General features: G+C 32.3%; 1 protein-coding gene across 1 annotated transcript in view; it reads right to left on the reverse strand.

The window, feature by feature from the left end:
* Positions 1 to 20,130, reverse strand: part of LOC143044672 (Ig-like and fibronectin type-III domain-containing protein 2) — a 165,547-nt gene that overhangs the window by 144,020 nt on the left and 1,397 nt on the right. Inside the window, exon 2 of the mRNA XM_076216735.1 lies at positions 2,440 to 2,552. Coding sequence (XP_076072850.1) covers positions 2,440 to 2,500 — 61 coding nt within the window. The 5' untranslated portion in view covers positions 2,501 to 2,552. The remainder of the gene's footprint in view (positions 1 to 2,439; positions 2,553 to 20,130) is intronic.

Here is a 20,130-nt window from a genome sequence, read left to right on the forward strand (position 1 = left end):
CTAAATTTACAGTATTCTATACTTACATGTAGCTTAACATTACATTGTACATTAAATATTATGCTACATGTATTATAACTTTATCATGGTTAGGGTTTAACCATTTTCAGTCTATGATGTCATATATTATATATACTTTGCTATGAGCATTGTTCTTTAATTTATGTTCCTATTTTTATTGGTTTCAATTTTCATCAGTACAACAGCTACTGGCTCTGTGTTTCATAATACTTGAACATTGTATATGTTCCGGACCATATGAGTATTTGGACCATACGCGTATGGTCATGACCATATGCGTATACTCATATGGTCCAACCATATGCGTATATATATATACTGGTTTGGTTATTAACGGGCCGGACCATATGAGTATTTAGACCATATAGGTATTTTTTCAAATATTAATAAACTTTATCTAAAAAAAAAAATGATGTTTACATGAAAATGTATTAATTTTATAATTCAAAGGCTATATAAAAATCAAATATTGATGCCACAGTTAGTTTCCTTCACGACACGAATTGTATTCTTAAATTTACGCTTAGCATGAGAGGATGGCATTTACTTCCACACGGTAGATCTACCATAACTTTTTCTGCATTTGCACGTCTTGATTGTGCACGATCCTTTGCAGTTACACAATCCAGCGAAAAAGTTAGCCTTCTTTTCAGCTGCGTGCAGTGATACCGAGGTCTCGGGAAATTCCATAACAGTCATTAAGAAATTATGGAAATATCTAACTAAGTCGACATATTGCCATGCACTCGTAACAACATGCCAGTAATGACTATATGTATAAAATGTGTTTACTATAGTGACTAGTGAGTAAAATTAAATGCAGGAACCTGCTTATTTTTTTATTATAATATAATGACCTTTGATATCGTCTTTTTAATGACATGACAACTACAAGGGTTATAGTCTACCTTATGAAGAGTTAGGTGTTACCTGTAAACTTGTTAATTACCCTGACCATACACGTTCGGTCAGACCATGCCCGTATGGTCGCACCTTATGATTATATACCCATATGGTCATGACCATACGTGTATGGTCCAAATACTCATATGGTCCGGAACATATATATGATATATACAAGAACCAATGATTCCAAAGATATGTAAATGCTTGATCTCAAAACTGTGATATCATTGATTCTCAAATATCAGATTCAAGAAATTTTTAGTTATATAATACATATACCATTACATCTTGAAAGATCCAAACTCAACATAACAGAGGTCCCAAAATTGGGCCCTGTCTTTTAATGTGAGAAATAAGTGTTACAACTTTAGAAGAAACTACTAGTTCTTTTAAAATTACATCCCAGCTCCTTTGTTCTAACAGGGGTGATCTGAGCCAGATCACCCCTACTAGATCACCCCAGTTTGAGTTTCTTTGTTATGCATGCTTTCCTTTGTTCTGTAACATTTTGGCAGGAATGTCAAATCTACTATAAAACTTATAATTAAATATACAATTATACAGAAAAGACTATCTATCAAAATTCACGTAGAAAAAATCCAGTGTATATGCTGGGATTCAAACTCAAGACCTTTAGCATATCAAGCCACAACACAACCACTACTCCTGGACAACTGGATACAAACTGTCAGTAATTTAACTTACTTAAAGTAAGCAAGATATTTTTATAAGTGGGGCGAGTTGTCAGACCTTTATTCAGTGGGTTTTAAACCCTTTTCGTTAATAAGTGAGTTGTCAGTGATTGTTCAGTTTGATTTTACACTTTTTCAAAAGTTGGGCGAGTCGGTAAACAAGAGTGGGGCGATTGTTTTCATAAAGTGGCAATATAGATTGGCCAGTGGGGCGAGTTGACATTGTTTGATATCTACTCATCGTCTTCGGGGGTCAAAAAGGGTATAAATCATATAGTAATGTATAAAGTATATTATAATGGTTGTGTGGCGTTCTTAACTAGATTTTATGAATTGTAAATGGTTTTTCGTCTAACCTAAAACAGCTGGGATGTAAAATAGTTATCCCACTCGGACTTGGTGTGTAAGTGTTAGATCACCCTCTGGCCTCTGGCCATCGGGGTGATCTTACACTGACACACCGCGTCATCATGGGATAACTATTAAAGATATAAAGATCAGAAAACGAACCATCTGCGGTAATTTAATTTACAATTAAACATTCAAAGAATCTCTCTGTTATTAAAGATACTTTATATTTAAATCTTTCAGGTTTTATACAGTAGTTTAAATGTACCTAATTTGCCTGAAGGATAGTTTATTCTTCACAATTATCTAAATGGTACACAACTATATATATCAAATAAAGTTGAAGGTCATTTCATGTTTAAATGCCTTTAAAAGGATTGTTAAAATGTATATATATAAATTGAAGTCTACTTATTGTGAACTTCATTTATGTTGACCATAATTTAATTCTTTTATGATTATTTTTTCTTACCTGCTGAGGCAAGGAATGATGAAAATAAAGTAAATATCACAGTTAGGCTCATTGTTGACATCTTAATTCTCCACACTGGCAAACAATTCTATCACATTTCTGCCTCTGAGAATCTGGAAAAAACAAATCTACCCTATATTTTGTTATCTGGTCATGGTCTGATGTTCACCTAAATATATAGAAATTATATACCATGAATACTGTCATAGTTTTATATAACCCTACATTATAATAAAGACTTAACTTTGACATATTATACATGTTATAGCAGTATCATTCCAGTCTCCATTACAAATTAAAAATGAATTTTAAGATTAAATTAAGGAACTCAGAACCTTTCATTGCATTATTTAGCAATTATTGCTAATCTAAAACAAACAATTTTATAGTGAAATTGATTTTTCTTGAATTTTCTTGAGTTTTAAAATTTGTGACATTTTCATTTGTGATTTTTGTTGTATTAACAATATTAATATTGCAATTTCTAATACTTCATTGTCTGATCATCACTATTCCAAAATGTATATAAAAAAAAAAGGAAAATAAATGGAAAATGTGTCCTCATAAACACAGTTGATGCCCACGCTTGCATACAATATTATAAAGGAAAATTAGTCAAGAAAGATAAAAGTGATGCTACCTAAATTTGTACTTGATCTGAGTTTTGTGGTAATAGGTATTGTGTATAGGCTTCATAAGTAAAAGAACAGAAACTTAATTTTTTGCAATTTTATGATTTACCAGATGCTCCGCAGGGCGTAGCTTTATACGACCGCAGAGGTTGAACCCTGAACAGTTGGGGCAAGTATGGACACAACATTCAAGCTGGATTCAGCTCTAAATTTGGATTGTGATTAAATAGTTGACACAGCATAGGTTTCTGACACAGAATGAATGTGTTCTAATGAACTTAAAATTTTTGTTTTCTCTTAGAGCAATTCACTATGCTGTTGAATATTAATCCTCTCAAAAAAATGTTTGAAGAAATTTTCTTTTTTATTTATGAAATTTCAAATGAGAAAAATTGAACCCAATTTTTTTAATCACATTCCCCTTTCCCTTATTCCAAAACTAATCTCAATTAAAATTTCTAATGGAGTTTGCAACAATAACTACTCATTTAAATACATCATAAAATATTAAGATGTAAAAAAACTGCTTGTTATCACTGAATGGTAAAGATTATTTTAATTTATCAGTTGGTAGTAAAAAGTGAATATACATTGTATATTGTATATAACAAAGATTTAAGTTGATTCTGGACAAAGAAAGATAACTCCAATTAAAAAAAATCTTGCTATTGCACAATATTTTGCAATTAGATATTTCTTGCTTACTATTCTGGACAAAGAAAGATAACTCTAATTAAAAAAATAATTTGCTATTTCACAATATTGTGCAATTAGATATTTCTTGCCATTGCGCAATACTGTGCAATTGAAAAGACTTGCTATTGCACAATACTTAATATAATAATTTTGGATCCTGATTTGGACCAACTTGAAAACTGGGCCCATAATAAAAAAATCGAAGTACATTTTTGGATTCAGCATTTCAAAGAACCCCAAGATTTCAATTTTTGTTAAAATCAGACTAAGTTTAATTTTGGACCCTTTGGACTTTAGTGTAGACCAATTTGAAAACGGGACCAAAAATGAAGAATCTACATACACAGTTAGATTTGGTATATCAAAGAACCCCATTTATTCAATTTTTGATGAAATCAAACAAAGTTTAATTTTGGACCCCGATTTGGACCAACTTGAAAACTGGGCCAATAATCAAGAATCTAAGTACATTTTTAGATTCAGCATATCAAAGAACCTAACTGATTCATTTTTTGTCAAAATCAAACTAAGTTTAATTTTGGACCCTTTGGACCTTAATGTAGACCAATTTGAAAACGGGACCAAAGGTTAAGAATCTACATACACAGTCATGACAGTTAGATTCGGCATATCAAAGAACCCCAATTATTCAATTTTGATGAAATCAAACAAAGTTTAATTTTGGACCCTTTGGGCCCCTTATTCTGTTGGGACCAAAACTCCCAAAATCAATACCAACCTTCCTTTTATGGTCATAAACCTTGTGTTTAAATTTCATAGATTTCTATTTACTTATACTAACGTTATGGTGCGAAAACCAAGAAAAATGCTTATTTGGGTCCCTTTTTGGCCCCTAATTCCTAAACTGTTGGGACCTAAACTCCCAAAATCAATACTAACCTTCCTTTTGTAGTCATTAACATTGTGTTTAAATTTCATTGATTTCTATTTACTTAAACTAAAGTTATAGTGCGAAAACCAAGAAAATGCTTATTTGGGCCCTTTTTGGCCCCTAATTCCTAAAATGTTTGGACCAAAACTCCCAAAATCAATACCAACCTTCCTTTTGTGGTCATAAACCTTGTGTTAAAATTTCATAGATTTCCATTCACTTTTACTAAAGTTAGAGTGCGAAAACTAAAAGTATTCGGACGCAGGACGACGACGACGACGACGACGACGACGACGACGCCGACGCCAACGTGATAGCAATATACGACGAAAAATTTTTCAAATTTTGCGGTCGTATAATAAAGGGACATAACTGATAATGATTAAAGTGATGCCATCAAAATTCAACCAGATCTGTGTTTTGAGCTTAAAAGCATTGTGTATAAATGTGATAACATTTGATTGAGGCACACTTAAGAGAACAGAAACTAAAAATTATGCATTTTTTTCAATTCATAAAGGGCAGAACTCTATAACAGGTAAAGTGACGCCACCAAAAATTCACACTTCATCTGTGTTTTGTGGTAATAAGCATTGTGTATAAGTTTCATAACATTTGGTTGAGGCAAACTTAAGTTAGAGAAAGGAAACAAAAAATTTTGCAATTTTTCTATTTATAAAGGGGCATAACTCCAGAACGGTTAAAGTGACACCACCAAAATGTGCTTTGTGGTAATAGGCATTGTGTATAAGTTTCATATAACATTTGGTTAAGGCAAACTTAAGTTAGAGAACAGAATCTAAATTTTTTGTAGTTTTTCCATTTATAAAGGGGCATAACTCTAGAACAGTTAGAGTGACACTACCAAAATTCAGCCTTGATCTGTATATTGTGGTAATAAGCATTGTGTATAAGTTTTATAATATTCTTTATCAATTTCTTCGTCTGTTGAAACGTTTTAGATTTCTTCGTTTTGAAAGGGAAGTAACTCCTTACTAACCCCCATATGGTTACACTAAACAAAAATAAATGCCAACAATAACAACTTGTTAGCTTTAAATTTGTTTTATGAATTTATTGCAATTTCTTCAGGTAAATTTATGGGTAAATGATGTTGTCTATCCATAAACATCTTTATTTGTTTAGAAAGGGAAGTTACTCCTTACAAATCCCATATGGTAATACCCTATATGGTAACTAACTCTATATTTTTTAAGACATTCTATATCAAATATATATAAGAAAGAAGATGTGGTATGATTGCCAATGAGACAACTATCAACAAAAGACAACCAGATGCTCCGCAGGGTGCAGCTTTATACGACCGCAGAGGTTGAACCCTGAACGGTTGGGGCAAGTATGGACACAACATTCAAGCTGGATTCAGCTCTAAATTTGGATTGTGATTAAATAGTTGACACAGAATAGGTTTCTGACACAGAATGAATGTGGTCTAATGAACTTAAAATATTTTTTTTGCCTTTGAGCAATTCACTATGCTGTTGAATATTAATCCTCTCAAAAAAATGTTTGAAGAATTTTCTTTCTATTTATGAAATCTGAAATGAGAAAAATTTAACCCCCCCACCCCCATTTTTTTTTCACATCCCCTTTTCCCTTTTTCCAAAACTTATCTCAATTCAAATTTCTAATGGAGTTTGCAACAACAACTACTCATGTAAATACATCAAAAAATATTAAAATGTAAAATAAAGTGCTTGTTATCACTGAATGGTAAAGATTGTTTTAATTTATCAGTTGGTAGTAAATGTGAATATACATTGTATATTGTATAAAACAATGATTTAAGTTGATTCAACTACTATTCTGGACAAAGAAAGATAACTCCAATTGAAAATTTCTTGCTATTGCACAATATTGTGCAATTAGATATTTCTTGCTATTGCGCAATACTGTGCAATTGAAAATTTCTTGCTATTGCACAATACTGTGCAATTGAAGATTTCTTGCTATTGCTGAATACTGTGCAATTGAAAAAAATCTTGCTATTGCACAATACTCAATATAATAATTTTGGATCCTGATTTGAACCAACTTGAAAACTGGGTCCATAATCAAAAATCTAAGTACATGTTTAGATTCAGCATATCAAAAAAGCCAAAGAATTCATTTTTTGTTAAAATCAAACTTAGTTTAATTTTGGACCCTTTGGACTTTAATGTAGACCAATTTGAAAACGGGACCAACAAGTGAAACTGCGAGCTACTGCTCACTGATGATACCCCCGCCGCAAGTGGATAATATTAATAGTGTAAAAATATGCAAGTGTTCGGTAAACAGGAAGTTGTCGAGTGATGAATCTGAAAACGCATCACACGGTATAGCTGACTTATAAAAATCCTGAAACCAAATTTCAGAAATCCTTGTATTGTAGTTCCTGAGAAAAATGTGACGAAAATTTTTAACTTGGCTATCATGTGTAAAATCATACAAGTGTTCGGTAAACAGGAAGTAGTCGAGTGATGAATCTGAAAACGCATCACACGGTATAGCTGACTTATATAAATCCTGAAACCAAATTTCAGAAATCCTTGTATTGTAGTTCCTGAGAAAAATGTGACGAAAATTTTCAACTTGGCTATCATGTGTAAAATCATACAAGTGTTCGGTAAACAGGAAGTTGTCGAGTGATGAATCTGAAAACGCATCACACGGTATAGCTGACTTATATAAATCCTGAAACCAAATTTCAGAAATCCTTGTATTGTAGTTCCTGAGAAAAATGTGAAGAAAATTTTCAACTTGGCTATCATGTGTAAAATCAGACAAGTGTTCGGTAAACAGGAAGTTGTTAAGCGATGAATCTGAAAACGCAAGTTGTTAAGCGATGAATCTGAAAACGCATCACACGGTGTGGCTGACATATATAAATGTTGATACCAAATTACAGAAAGGGTGGATGTGTAGTTCCTGAGAAAAATGTGACGAAAGTTTCATGGGACGGACTGACTGACGGACTGACTGACGGACTGATGGACGGACGGACTGACAGACAGAGGTAAAACAGTATACCCCCCCTTTTTTAAAGCAGGGGTATAAAAATTAAGAATCTACATAAAATTGAGAATGGAAATGGGGAATATGCCAAAGAGACAACAACCCGACCATAGAAAAAAAAAAACAACAGCAGAAGGTCACCAAGAGGTCTTCCCGCACCCGGAGGAGTCCTTCAGCTGGCTCCTAAACAAATATATACTAGTTCAGTGATAATGAACGCCATACTAATTTCCAAATTGTACACAAGAAACTAAAACTATAAGACTACATACACAGTTAGATTTGGCATATCAAAGAACTCCAATTATTCAATTTTTGATGAAATCAAACAAAGTTTAATTTTGGACCCCGATTTGGACCAACTTAAAAACTGGGCCAATTATCAACCAGATGCTCCGCAGGGCGCAGCTTTATACGACCGCAGAGGTTGAACCCTGAACAGTTGGGGCAAGTATGGACACAACTTTCAAGCTGGATTCAGCTCTAAATTTGGACTGTGATTTAAAATAGTTGACACAGCATAGGTTTCTGACACAGAATGAATGTGGTCTAATGAACTTAAAATGTTTGTTTTGCCTTTGAGCAATTCACTATGCTGTTGAATATTAATCCTCTCAAAAAAATTGAAGAAATAGCAATAACTACTCATTTAAATACATCATAAAATATTAAAATGTAAAAAAAGTGCTTGTTATCACTGAATGGTAAAGATTGTTTTAATTTATCAGTTGGTAGTAAAAGTGAATATACATTGTATATTGTATAAAACAATGATTTAAGTTGATTCAACTACTATTCTGGACAAAGAAAGATAACTCCAATAAATTGAAAATTTCTTGCTATTGCACAATATTGTGCAATTAGATATTTCTTGCTATTGCGCAATACTGTGCAATTGAAAATATTTGCTATTGCACAATACTGTGCAATTGAAGATTTCTTGCTATTGCTCAATACTGTGTAATTGAAAATGTCTTGCTATTGCACAATACTGTGCAATTGAAGATTTCTTGCTATTGCTGAATACTCTGCAATTGAAAATTTCTTGCTATTGCACAATACTTAATATAATAATTTTTGATCCTGATTTGGACCAACTTGAAAACTGGGCCCATAATCAAAAATCTAAGTACATGTTTAGATTCAGCATATCAAAGAAGCCCAAGAATTCAATTTTTGTTAAAATCAAGCTAAGTTTAATTTTGGACCCTTTGGACCTTTATGTTGACCAATTTGAAAACGAGACCAAAAATTAAGAATCTACATACACTGTTAGAATCAGCATATCAAAGAACCCCAATTTTTCAATTTTTGATGAAATCAAACAAAGTTTAATTTTGGACCCCCATTTGGACCAACTTGAAAACTGGGCCAATAATCAAAATTCTAAGTACATTTTTAGATTTAGCATATCAAAGAACCCCAAGGGTTCATTTTTTGTCAAAATCAAACAAAAAGTTTAATTTTGGACCCTTTGGACCTTAATGTAGACCAATTTGAAAATGGGACCAAAAATTAAGAATCTACATACACAGTTAGATTCGGCATATCAAAGAACCCCAATTATTTAATTTTTGATGAAATCAAACAAAGTTTAATTTTGGACCTTTTGGGCCCCTTATTCCTAAACTGTTGGGACCAAAACTCCCAAAATCAATCCCAACCTTCCTTTTATGGTCATAAACCTTGTGTTTAAATTTCATAGATTTCTATTTACTTATACTAAAGTTATGGTGCAAAAAATTGGCAAATTTCCAATGAAGTTATTTACATAAAGATATTGGCAAATAAAAATAGAAAATGACATCATAGTCATGTCTGGCAAATTAAATGTCCAACATACATTATCTAAAAACATTTAAGATAAGATAAGGAAAAAAAGCTTCATCAGCAACATTTTATATTGGCAAATTTCCAATGAAGTTATTTACATAAAGTTATTGGCAAATAAAAATAGAAAATGACATCATAGTCATGTCTGGCAAATTTCCAACATATATTATCAACTACTATTCTATACAAAGAAAGATAACTCCAATTGAAAATTAATTGCTATTGCACAATATTGTGCAATTAGATATTTCTTGCTATTGTAAAATACTGTGCATTTGAAAATTTCTTGCTATAATGCACAATACTTGATATGGAATCCTGATTTGGACCAACTTGAAAACTGGGCCCATAATCAAAAATCAAAGTACATGTTTAGATAAAGCATATCAAATAAGCCCAAGAATTTAATTTTTGTTAAAATCAAACTTAATTTAATTTTGGACCCTTTGGACCTTAATGTAGACCAATTTGAAAACTGGACCAAAAATTAAGAATCTACATACACAGTTAGATTTGGCATATCAAAGAACCCATTTATTTAATTTTTGATGAAATCAAACAAAGTTTAATTTTGGACCCCCATTTGGACCAACTTGAAAACTAGGCCAATAATTAAAAATCTAAGTACATTTTTAGATTCAGCATATCAAAGAACCCCAAGGATTCAATTTTTGTTAAAATCAAACTAAAGTTTAATTTTGGACCCTTTGGACCTTAATGTAGACCAATTTGAAAACGGGACCAAAAATGAAGAATCTACATACATAGTTAGATTCGACATATCAAAGAACCCAATTTTTCAATTTTTGATGAAATCACACAAAGTTCAATTTTGGACCCTTTGGGCCCCTTATTCCTAAACTGTTGGGACCAAAACTCCCAAAATCAAACCCAACCTTCCTTTTATGTTCATAAACCTTGTGTTTAAATTTCATAGATTTCTATTTACTTATACTAAAGTTATGGTGCAAAAACCAAAAATAATGCTTATTTGGGCCCCTTTTTGGCCCCTAATTCATAAACTGTTGTGACCTCAACTCCAAAAATCAATCCCAACCTTCCTTTTGTGGTAATAAACCTTGTGTTTAAATTTCATTGATTTCTTATACTAAAGTTATTGTGCGAAAACCAAGAATAATGCTTATTTGGGCCCTTTTTTGGCCCTTAATTCCTAAACTGTTGGAACCAAAACTCCCAAAATCGATCCCAGCCGTCCTTTTGTGGTCATAAACCTTGTGTCAAAATTTCATAGATTTCCATTCACTTAAACTAAAGTTATAGTGCGAAAACCAAGAAAATGCTTATTTGGGCCCTTTTTGGCCCCTAATTCCTAAAATGTTAGGACCAAAACTCCCAAATTCAATCCCAACCTTTCTTTTGTGGTCATAAACCTTGTGTTAAAATTTCATTGATTTCTATTTACTTTTACTAAAGTTAGAGTGCGAAAACTAAAAGTATTCGGACGACGACGAAGACGCAAAACGACGCAGGACGAGGACGATGACGCCAATGTGATAGCAATATACGACCAATTTGAAAACTGGACCAAAAATTAAGAATCTACATACACAGTTAGATTTGGCATATCAAAGAACCCATTTATTTAATTTTTGATGAAATCAAACAAAGTTTAATTTTGGACCCCCATTTGGACCAACTTGAAAACTAGGCCAATAATTAAAAATCTAAGTACATTTTTAGATTCAGCATATCAAAGAACCCCAATGATTCAATTTTTGTGAAAATCAAACTAAGTTTAATTTTGGACCCTTTGGACCTTAATGTAGACCAATTTGAAAACGGGACCAAAAATTAAGAATCTACATACACAATTAGATTCTGCATATCAAAGAACCCCAATTATTCAATTTTTGATGAAATCAAACAAAGTTCAATTTTGGACCCTTTTGGCCCCTTATTCTTAAACTGTTGGGACCAAACTCCCAAAATCAAACTCAACTTTCCTTTTATGGTCATAAACCTTGTGTTTAAATTTCATTGATTTCTATTTACTTTTACTAAAGTTATGGTGTGAAAACCAAGAATAATGCTTAATTGGGCCCTTTTTTGGCCCCTAATTCCTAAACTGTTGGGACCAATACTCCCAAAATCAATCCCAACCTTCCTTTTGTGGTCATAAACTTTGTGTTAAATTTCATAGATTTCTATTTACTTTAACTAAAGTTATGGTGTGAAAACCAAGAATAATGCTTATTTGGGCCCTTTTTTGGCCCCTAATTCCTAAAATGTTGGGACCAATACTCCCAAAATCAATCCCAACCTTCCTTTTGTGGTCATAAACTTTGTGTTAAATTTCATAGATTTCTATTTACTTTAACTAAAGTTATGGTGTGAAAACCAAGAATAATGCTTATTTGGGCCCTTTTTTGGCCCCTAATTCCTAAAATGTTGGGACCAAAACTCCCAAAATCAATCCCAACCTTCCTTTGGTGGTCATAAACCTTGTGTTAAAATTTCACAGATTTCTATTTACTTTTACTATAGTTAGAGTGCGAAAACTAAAAGTATACGGACGACGACGACGATGGAGACGACGACGCCAACGTGATACCAATATACGACCAAAAAATTTTCAATTTTTGCGGTCGTATAAAAATGACACAGACATTAACAACTATAGGTAGCAATACACAGTTAGGAGTTTAGTTTCGCATTTTGGCCCCTGTGGATTTTTCAAATAGGACAGTTATTGTGTAATAAAATTCATTTTTAGACAGATGAGTGCTAATTTAGCCTTCAGAGATGGTTTATAAGAGCATCAAGATTATTTTTGACATGTTTTATGGGCTGTTTTCTGTTTGACAATCCGTATTTTCATAGCTAGACCGGCCATCGGTCCAGAAATTAATGTACTGTTTACAAACACTCTTTTTCTACACGAAGTTTTTGACGCAATTTTACAAAAAAATGAGATGAAAGACATATGATTTTCATTGGATTCGCTGAATGATATATGTACACAGTTTCAGAAAAGGTATTACTTCAAGCGATTGAAATTCTACTTTTAGCCAAATTTTGGGGAAATATGTGACATCTTTCCCCGCCTTTTTGCAATATTTTATAACAAATAAATGCAGATTGTTGCCATGGATACACCAAAAAGAAATTATATTTTACCATTTTATATACTGGATATAAAATCTATGGAAGATTCTGATTAGATACATATGCCCATATATGACACAAATAGTAAGCTTGATATTGCAAGAAAGTAATGAAAAGGGGATGGTAAAATTCATAACCTTGGCAAATTTTAGTATTTTTTCCTAACTGTTTATTGCTACCATAGGTCACCGTTTGGCCTTCAACAATGAGCAAAGCCCATACCGCATAGTCAGCTATAAAAGGCCCTGATATAGTCACTATGTGTAGTCCTTTAACCAATATTATCCCCATAAATCTATAGGAGGTAAGATAAGATATAATACAGTATGTGAAGATCAAAATTATACCATATAATCATGATAATCTGGAGTTTTGATAGAATCCCAACAAACAAAGCCAAATAATTGAATTTTTACCCAACTTTCCTAATATTGGTATTTTGATTGTATTGATGCACTATTAGCATGATTAGTATCATTATACATTTTCAACCAGCAAAACTAATTTGTATTCCTTTATTTAATTCATTTACATAATTAATCTACAAGGATGATAAATTCTTCAATGATGAACAATTCTTCAATTAAATTATTTGTACTCGAGTATTAATGTACATATTGTCAAATAAATCTACTTTCAAGACACCTGTCGGATTCTGTAGTCATAAAATGTTCTACACTTTACAAATATCTAGATGATCTTTAAATTTATAAAAATATGAAAACTTGTTTTTATTTACAATAAAGCTTACCGGTATTCAATTTTGCTTAATTTTTCTGATATTTTTTTATTGAAACATTCCTTTTGAAAAACTGGCTTAATTAAAGCATTATTATTAACATTTTATTTGATCTAGGGGTTAAGTTTTTCTGATCCTAATAGATTTTCTATTCACATGCTAAAAAGAAATATTAGTTTCCAGTTAGGAAGGTCATTCTTAATTATATTAGGGATCACATATTACTGGAGATTTTCCTCAATAAAACTGAAAAAAAGGTAGAAGTAGTGACTTAAAAGAGACATGCAGCATGCTCTTTTGTTTGTGGCACTATAATATAATAGTCTTATTATATATCTTTCCATCTGTATCCTATTCAATTATAGTTACATACATTGTCAAAATATAGGATTATTTACGAAATAAAAAAGCATGAGAAAGGCAGAAAAAAAATCTACTGGAAGTATATAGCTGTTAATAGCTTAGGGGATCAATATACATTTCCCTCTGCATTACCTTTTTGAACTGTCACAACTGGATAAAACACATGTGCAAAATACTATATGCACATGTAGATAAAAATAAACATACTTAAGTCTAAATACATGTATATAGAATATAATGACTGATCAAGATTAAAGAAAAATAAATGTTGTTCAAATATGCGATTTAAAAAAACCTATATTTAGTTGTCAAAGTGTATTAACTACTTGTATCGTGTGTATGTCATGTTACAATAAATACTATGAAATTTAAGAGCTTACAGGTACATTTGTACATACATAAGTAGTTATTAACCCCTCACAATCATTTGAATAACATTGACGAGACCTCAAAATAAAATTAACATAAACCATTGGTATGAAAAAACCATGTGTCATTATATCACAAACAAGTGAATTAATTTTTTAAAGTGTAAAAAGTATCGCTTTATCCCCATTTATACATGTTTACAGTTGTTATAAGATGAACATTTGACTGTTGAGGGAGAAAACTATAAATATGATAAACAACAACCCTGAAAAATGACTCATGCAGTTAGTTTTCTAAAGATAATTCAAATTTCATTACCAAACCGTTTTATAGTTATTTACACATTCAATTTCATACTACTGAACAATCAAACCTTTGGTGTTATACATATTGATTAAATTAATGAATAGTATTGCAATTTTATTATCTTTCTATAATCATGATAATTGAATTTTTATTCAGATTATTGTTAAATTCCTTTTAATGGATCTTAGAGGACTGACTAAATAATGACGTTAAGGAGACCGGAGAATTTTTTTTGCAGCCATATATATCATGTATCTAAATTTCAGGAAGCTCTGATCTGTAGAACAGTGTGATGAAAATTTCAAACATGGCTAATAAGTCTAGCGTTTTATATTTAACAAGAGTGCACACGCTGAAATGTCTCGCCTTCTTTACTAATCATTGATTTTATGTTGACAGTCCTAAATTATAATAAAGCTTTATTACAAGTGTCACATAAACCTAACGTTAGCCAAGAAAACTAAACATTGACCAATGAACCATGAAAATGAGGTCAAGGTCAGATGAACCATGCCAGACAGACATGTACAAATGTACAACTAACAATTCCTCCATACAACAAATATAGTTAACCTATTGCTTACAGTTTTAAAAACCAGACCAACACAAAAACTTAACACTGAGCAATTAACCATGAAAATGAGTAGACATGTACACCTTGCAATCATACCAAACCAAATATAGTTGACCTATTTCTTATAGAATCTGAGATATGGACTTGACCACCAAAACTTAACTTTGTTCACTGATCCATGAAATGAGGCTGACGTTAAGTGAAAAATGTCTAACAGTCATGAGGACCTTGCAAGGAACGCACATACCAGATATATTTATCCTATTACTATAATATGAGAGAATTTAACATTACAAAAAATCTTAACTATTTTACAAGTAGTCACTGAACCATGAATTTGAGGTCAAGGACATTGGACATGTGACCATGGTGACTGACAGAAACTTTGTAACATTAGACATCTACTGTATATACAAAGTATGAAGCATCCAGGGCTTCCACCTTCTAAAATATAAAGCTTATTAGAAGTTGGCTAACTCCGCCGCCGCTGTAGCCGCTGCAGGATCACTATCCCTATATCTAGCTGATGTGACAAATTGTTGCAGGCTCGACAAAAACCTTATTCGTTTAACTAGACATGCTAGATGTTGATGATAATCATTGGTTGAAATATTTGTATTAATTTTCAATAGAATTTGGATCCACTGTAGAAAATGGAAGAAATAGTTCTAATTAAGGGATTATTAATGAGTTAATTTTCAAATTAATGCCTAGTCTAGACACATCGACTCATTGTCATATTGACAATTCGATACATCGACACACTGACATCTTCCTATATCTAGACTCATTTGTTGCATTAATTAAATTTTATAATAAACAAGAAATAATTGTAACAGGATGCATATATGCTGTTACAAAGTCTCCCAAACAAAGTAATAATTTGTCATTCCCATGGTCACCTGCCATTCGGCAAAGTTCAGAACACATTGGTTTGGTATAATAAAGACATATAATATAAAAATGATATACATGTATATCATGTATATGTGACGCCTAAGAGATTGACCATGTATGTCATTCAAATCTTTTTGAAATGACATACAGGAATAAATATAGTTTAGGATAGGGTATCTCAATCCTTTACAAGTTCTCAAACAGGAGGGTGTGGGGTGAACCCAGGGACTCACCCTATATTTCATTTGATTTGTCATATTGTCCTATACATGAATATATATGGTTTAGGGGTGGGGATCTCGACCGTTTACAAGTTCTCAAACAGGAAGGGTTGACTCCAGGAACTCCCCATATATTTCAGGTGATTTTTATACATTCCCATATATGAATATATATATGGTTTAGGGATGGGTATATACGCGCGTATCTCGACAATTTTCAAGTTTTCAAACAGGAGGGGGTGGGGTGACCCCAACAGACTCCCCCTATATTTTATATGATTTGCTATATTGTCCCATACATGAATATATATTTGGTTTAGGGGTGGGGATCTCGACAGTTTACAAGTTCTCAAACAGAAGGGGGTGGGGTGACAACGGAGATTCTCCCAAATTTTCATTCGATTTGTTTTATTGTCCCATACAAATATATATAGTGGTCTAGGGGTGGGAACGCAATAGTTAACAAGATAAAAGCACAGTTTTTCAAATTGAAGGGGATGGGCTGACCCCCAAGGACTTACCCCATATTTTATTTGATTTGTTTAATTGTCCTGTTCACCTCATATTTTATTTGATTTGTTTTATTGTCCTGTTCTCATTACTGAAGATGGTGTGTGTCTATCACTTACTGTTTTATATCATCACAATCAAACAAACTTACGTTTCATGTATGTTAAAATTACCGCCAATTTAGACTACTATTTATAATCATGATAATAGTTATAGGAAAATGTGGTGTGAGTGCCAATGAGACAACTCTCTATCCAAAAAACAAATTTATAAAAGTAAACCATTATAGGTCAATGTACTGCCTTCAACACAGAGCCTTAGCTCACACCGAACAAAAAGCTATAAAGGGCCGCAAAATTACTAGTGTAAAATCATCAAACAAGAAAACCAACGGTCTAATCTATATAGAAAAATAGAAACGAGAAACACTTATAAATAACATAAACAGACGACAACTACTGTCCTGACTTAGGACAGATGCAAACATTTGCAGCGGGATTAAACATTTTAATGGTACCAAACGTTCTCCCTTTTTCTGAAACAATAGCATAACATCACAACATAGAAAACCACACGATGAAATATCAATTGGAAGGCTTAACTCAGTCAAAAAACGTAAATTCACACGCTATGAACTTTATTTCCTCTATCATAGAGATTTGGGGTACATGAACAATATTATTCCAGCACATTTTGCAATTTGGGAAATATAAACGTCTTGTAATGACAGATTTTCGGCCATGAAACATGTCATACAATTGTTTTTTGACATCTTAGCCAAAAGCACAGTGGATAATAAACTACATACAGATTTCGATTGAGCACTATTACCTACATGACCTATGTGCAACTTAAATGGTCGGAATATTGTTCATGTACACCAATAACCTCCAAATAATATGGGTCTAAGTCGGTCTTAAAACTTAAATCATTTAAGGTTATTCTGGACTTCTGGTCATATTTTTTGTATTCCAGAATTAACCAGATGCTCCGCAGGGCGCAGCTTTATACAACCGCAGAGGTTGAACCCTGAACAGTTGGGGCAAGTATGGACACAACATTCAAGCTGGATTCAGCTCTAAATTTGGATTCTGATTAAATAGTTGACACAGCATAGGTTTCTGACACAGAATGAATGTGGTCTAATGAACTTAAAATTTTTGTTTTGCCTTTGAGCAATTCACTATGCTGTTGAATATTAATCCTCTCAAAAAAATGTTTGAATAAATTTTCTTTTTATTTATGAAATCTGAAATGAAAAAAATTGACCCCCCAATTTTTTTTTCACATCCCCCTTTCCCTTATTTCAAAACTGATCTCAATTCAAATTTCTAATGAAGTTTGCAACAATAACTACTCATTTAAATACATCATAAAATATTAAAATGTAAAAAAAGTGCTTGTTATTACTGAATGGTAAAGATTGTTTTAATTTATCAGTTGGTAGTAAAAGTGAATATACATTGTATATTGTATAAAACAATGATTTAAGTTGATTCAACTACTATTCTGGACAAAGAAAGATAACTCCAATTGAAATCCAATTGGAATTTCTTGCTATTGCACAATATTGTGCAATTAGATATTTCTTGCTATTGTGCAATACTGTGCAATTGAAAATATTTGCTATTGCACAATACTGTGCAATTCAAGATTTCTTGCTATTGCACAATACTGTGCAATTGAAGATTTCTTGCTATTGCTGAATACTGTGCAATTAAAAATTTCTTGCTATTGCACAATACTTAATATAATAATTTTGGATCCTGATATGGACCAACTTGAAAACTGGGCCCATAATCAAAAATCTAAGTACATGTTTAGATTCAGCATATCAAAGAGGCCCAAGAATTTAATTTTTGTTAAAATCAAACTTAGTTTAATTTTGGACCCTTTGGACTTTAATGTAGACCAATTTTAAAATGTGACCAAAATTAAGAATCTACATACACAGTTAGATTTGGCATATCAAAGAACCCCAATTAATCAATTTTTGATGAAATCAAACAAAGTTTAATTTTGGACCCCGATTTGGACCAACTTGAAAACTGGGCCAATAATAAAAAATCTAAGTACATTTTTAGATTCAGCATATCAAAGAACCCCAAGGATTCAATTTTTGTTAAAATCAAACTAAGTTTAATTTTGGACCCTTTGGACCTCAATGTAGACCAATTTGAAAACGGGACCAAAAATTAAGAATCTACATACATAGTTAGATTCGGCATATCAAGGAACCCCAATTATTCAATTTTTGATGAAATCAAACAAAGTTTAATTTTGGACCCTTTGGGCCCTTTATTCCTAAACTGTTGGGACCAAAACTCCCAAAATCAATACCAACCTTCCTTTTATGGTCATAAACCTTGTGTTTAAGTTTTATAGATTTCTATTCACTTATACTAAAGTTATGGTGCGAAAACCAAGAAAAATGCTTATTTGGGTCCCTTTTTGGCCCCTAATTCCTAAACTGTTGGGACCTAAACTCCCAAAATCAATACCAACCTTCCTTTTGTGGTCATAAACATTGTGTTTAAATTTCATTGATTTCTATTTACTTAAACTAAAGTTATTGTGCGAAAACCAAGAATAATGCTTATTTGGGCCCTTTTTTCGCCCCTAATTCCTAAACTGATGGAACCAAAACTCCCAAAATCAATCCCAACCTTTCTTTTGTGGTGATAAACCTTGTGTCAAAATTTCATAGATTTCTATTAACTTAAACTAAAGTTATAGTGCGAAAACCAAGAAAATGCTTATTTGGGCCCTTTTTGGCCCCTAATTCCTAAAATGTTGGGACCAAAACTCCCAAAATCAATCCCAACCTTCCTTTTGTGGTCATAAACCTTGTGTTAAAATTTCATAGATTTCTATTCACTTTTACTAAAGTTAGAGTGCAAAAACTAAAAGTATTCGGACGACGACGACGACGACGCTGACGACGCCGACGCAGCCAACGTGATAGCAATATACGACGAAAAATTTTTCAAATTTTGCGGTCGTATAAAAACCATGAAAAGTATGAAAACAATGTCTAATTAGTTATAAATAACATATTAGCCTGCTAGATTATACATAACAATCAATGACAATGGCACTTTTTTAGCATTCGTTGGGATGAACACAAATCTAAAGTGCTAGTGTTTATCGTGTTTATAAGGCAACTCAACTGCCTAAAATGCTTGTTTTTTTTACTCCTTTTTGGTCCCTTTTTCCTGAGTATTTAGGGCAATTATTATATCTCGGCCATCCATTATGATTTGTGATATGGAACCTTGTGGTACAATTTCAGAAAGATTCAAATAAGTTATTGCCTGGAAAAACAAAAATGCTTATATCATGTATATTTGGGCCCCTTTTTGGGAGCATAGATTTCTATCATGTCAATTATTGTATGGAATTAAATCTCTTCGGACAATGAAATCATGCACCCAAATAAAAATGTGTTCTAGTTCAGTGAAAATGAATGTCATACTAAACTCCAAAACATATACATAGATTATCAGGTTTTCTAC

This window comes from Mytilus galloprovincialis, chromosome 9, assembly GCF_965363235.1.
Source record: "Mytilus galloprovincialis chromosome 9, xbMytGall1.hap1.1, whole genome shotgun sequence".
Taxonomy (NCBI): Eukaryota; Metazoa; Mollusca; class Bivalvia; order Mytilida; family Mytilidae; genus Mytilus; species Mytilus galloprovincialis.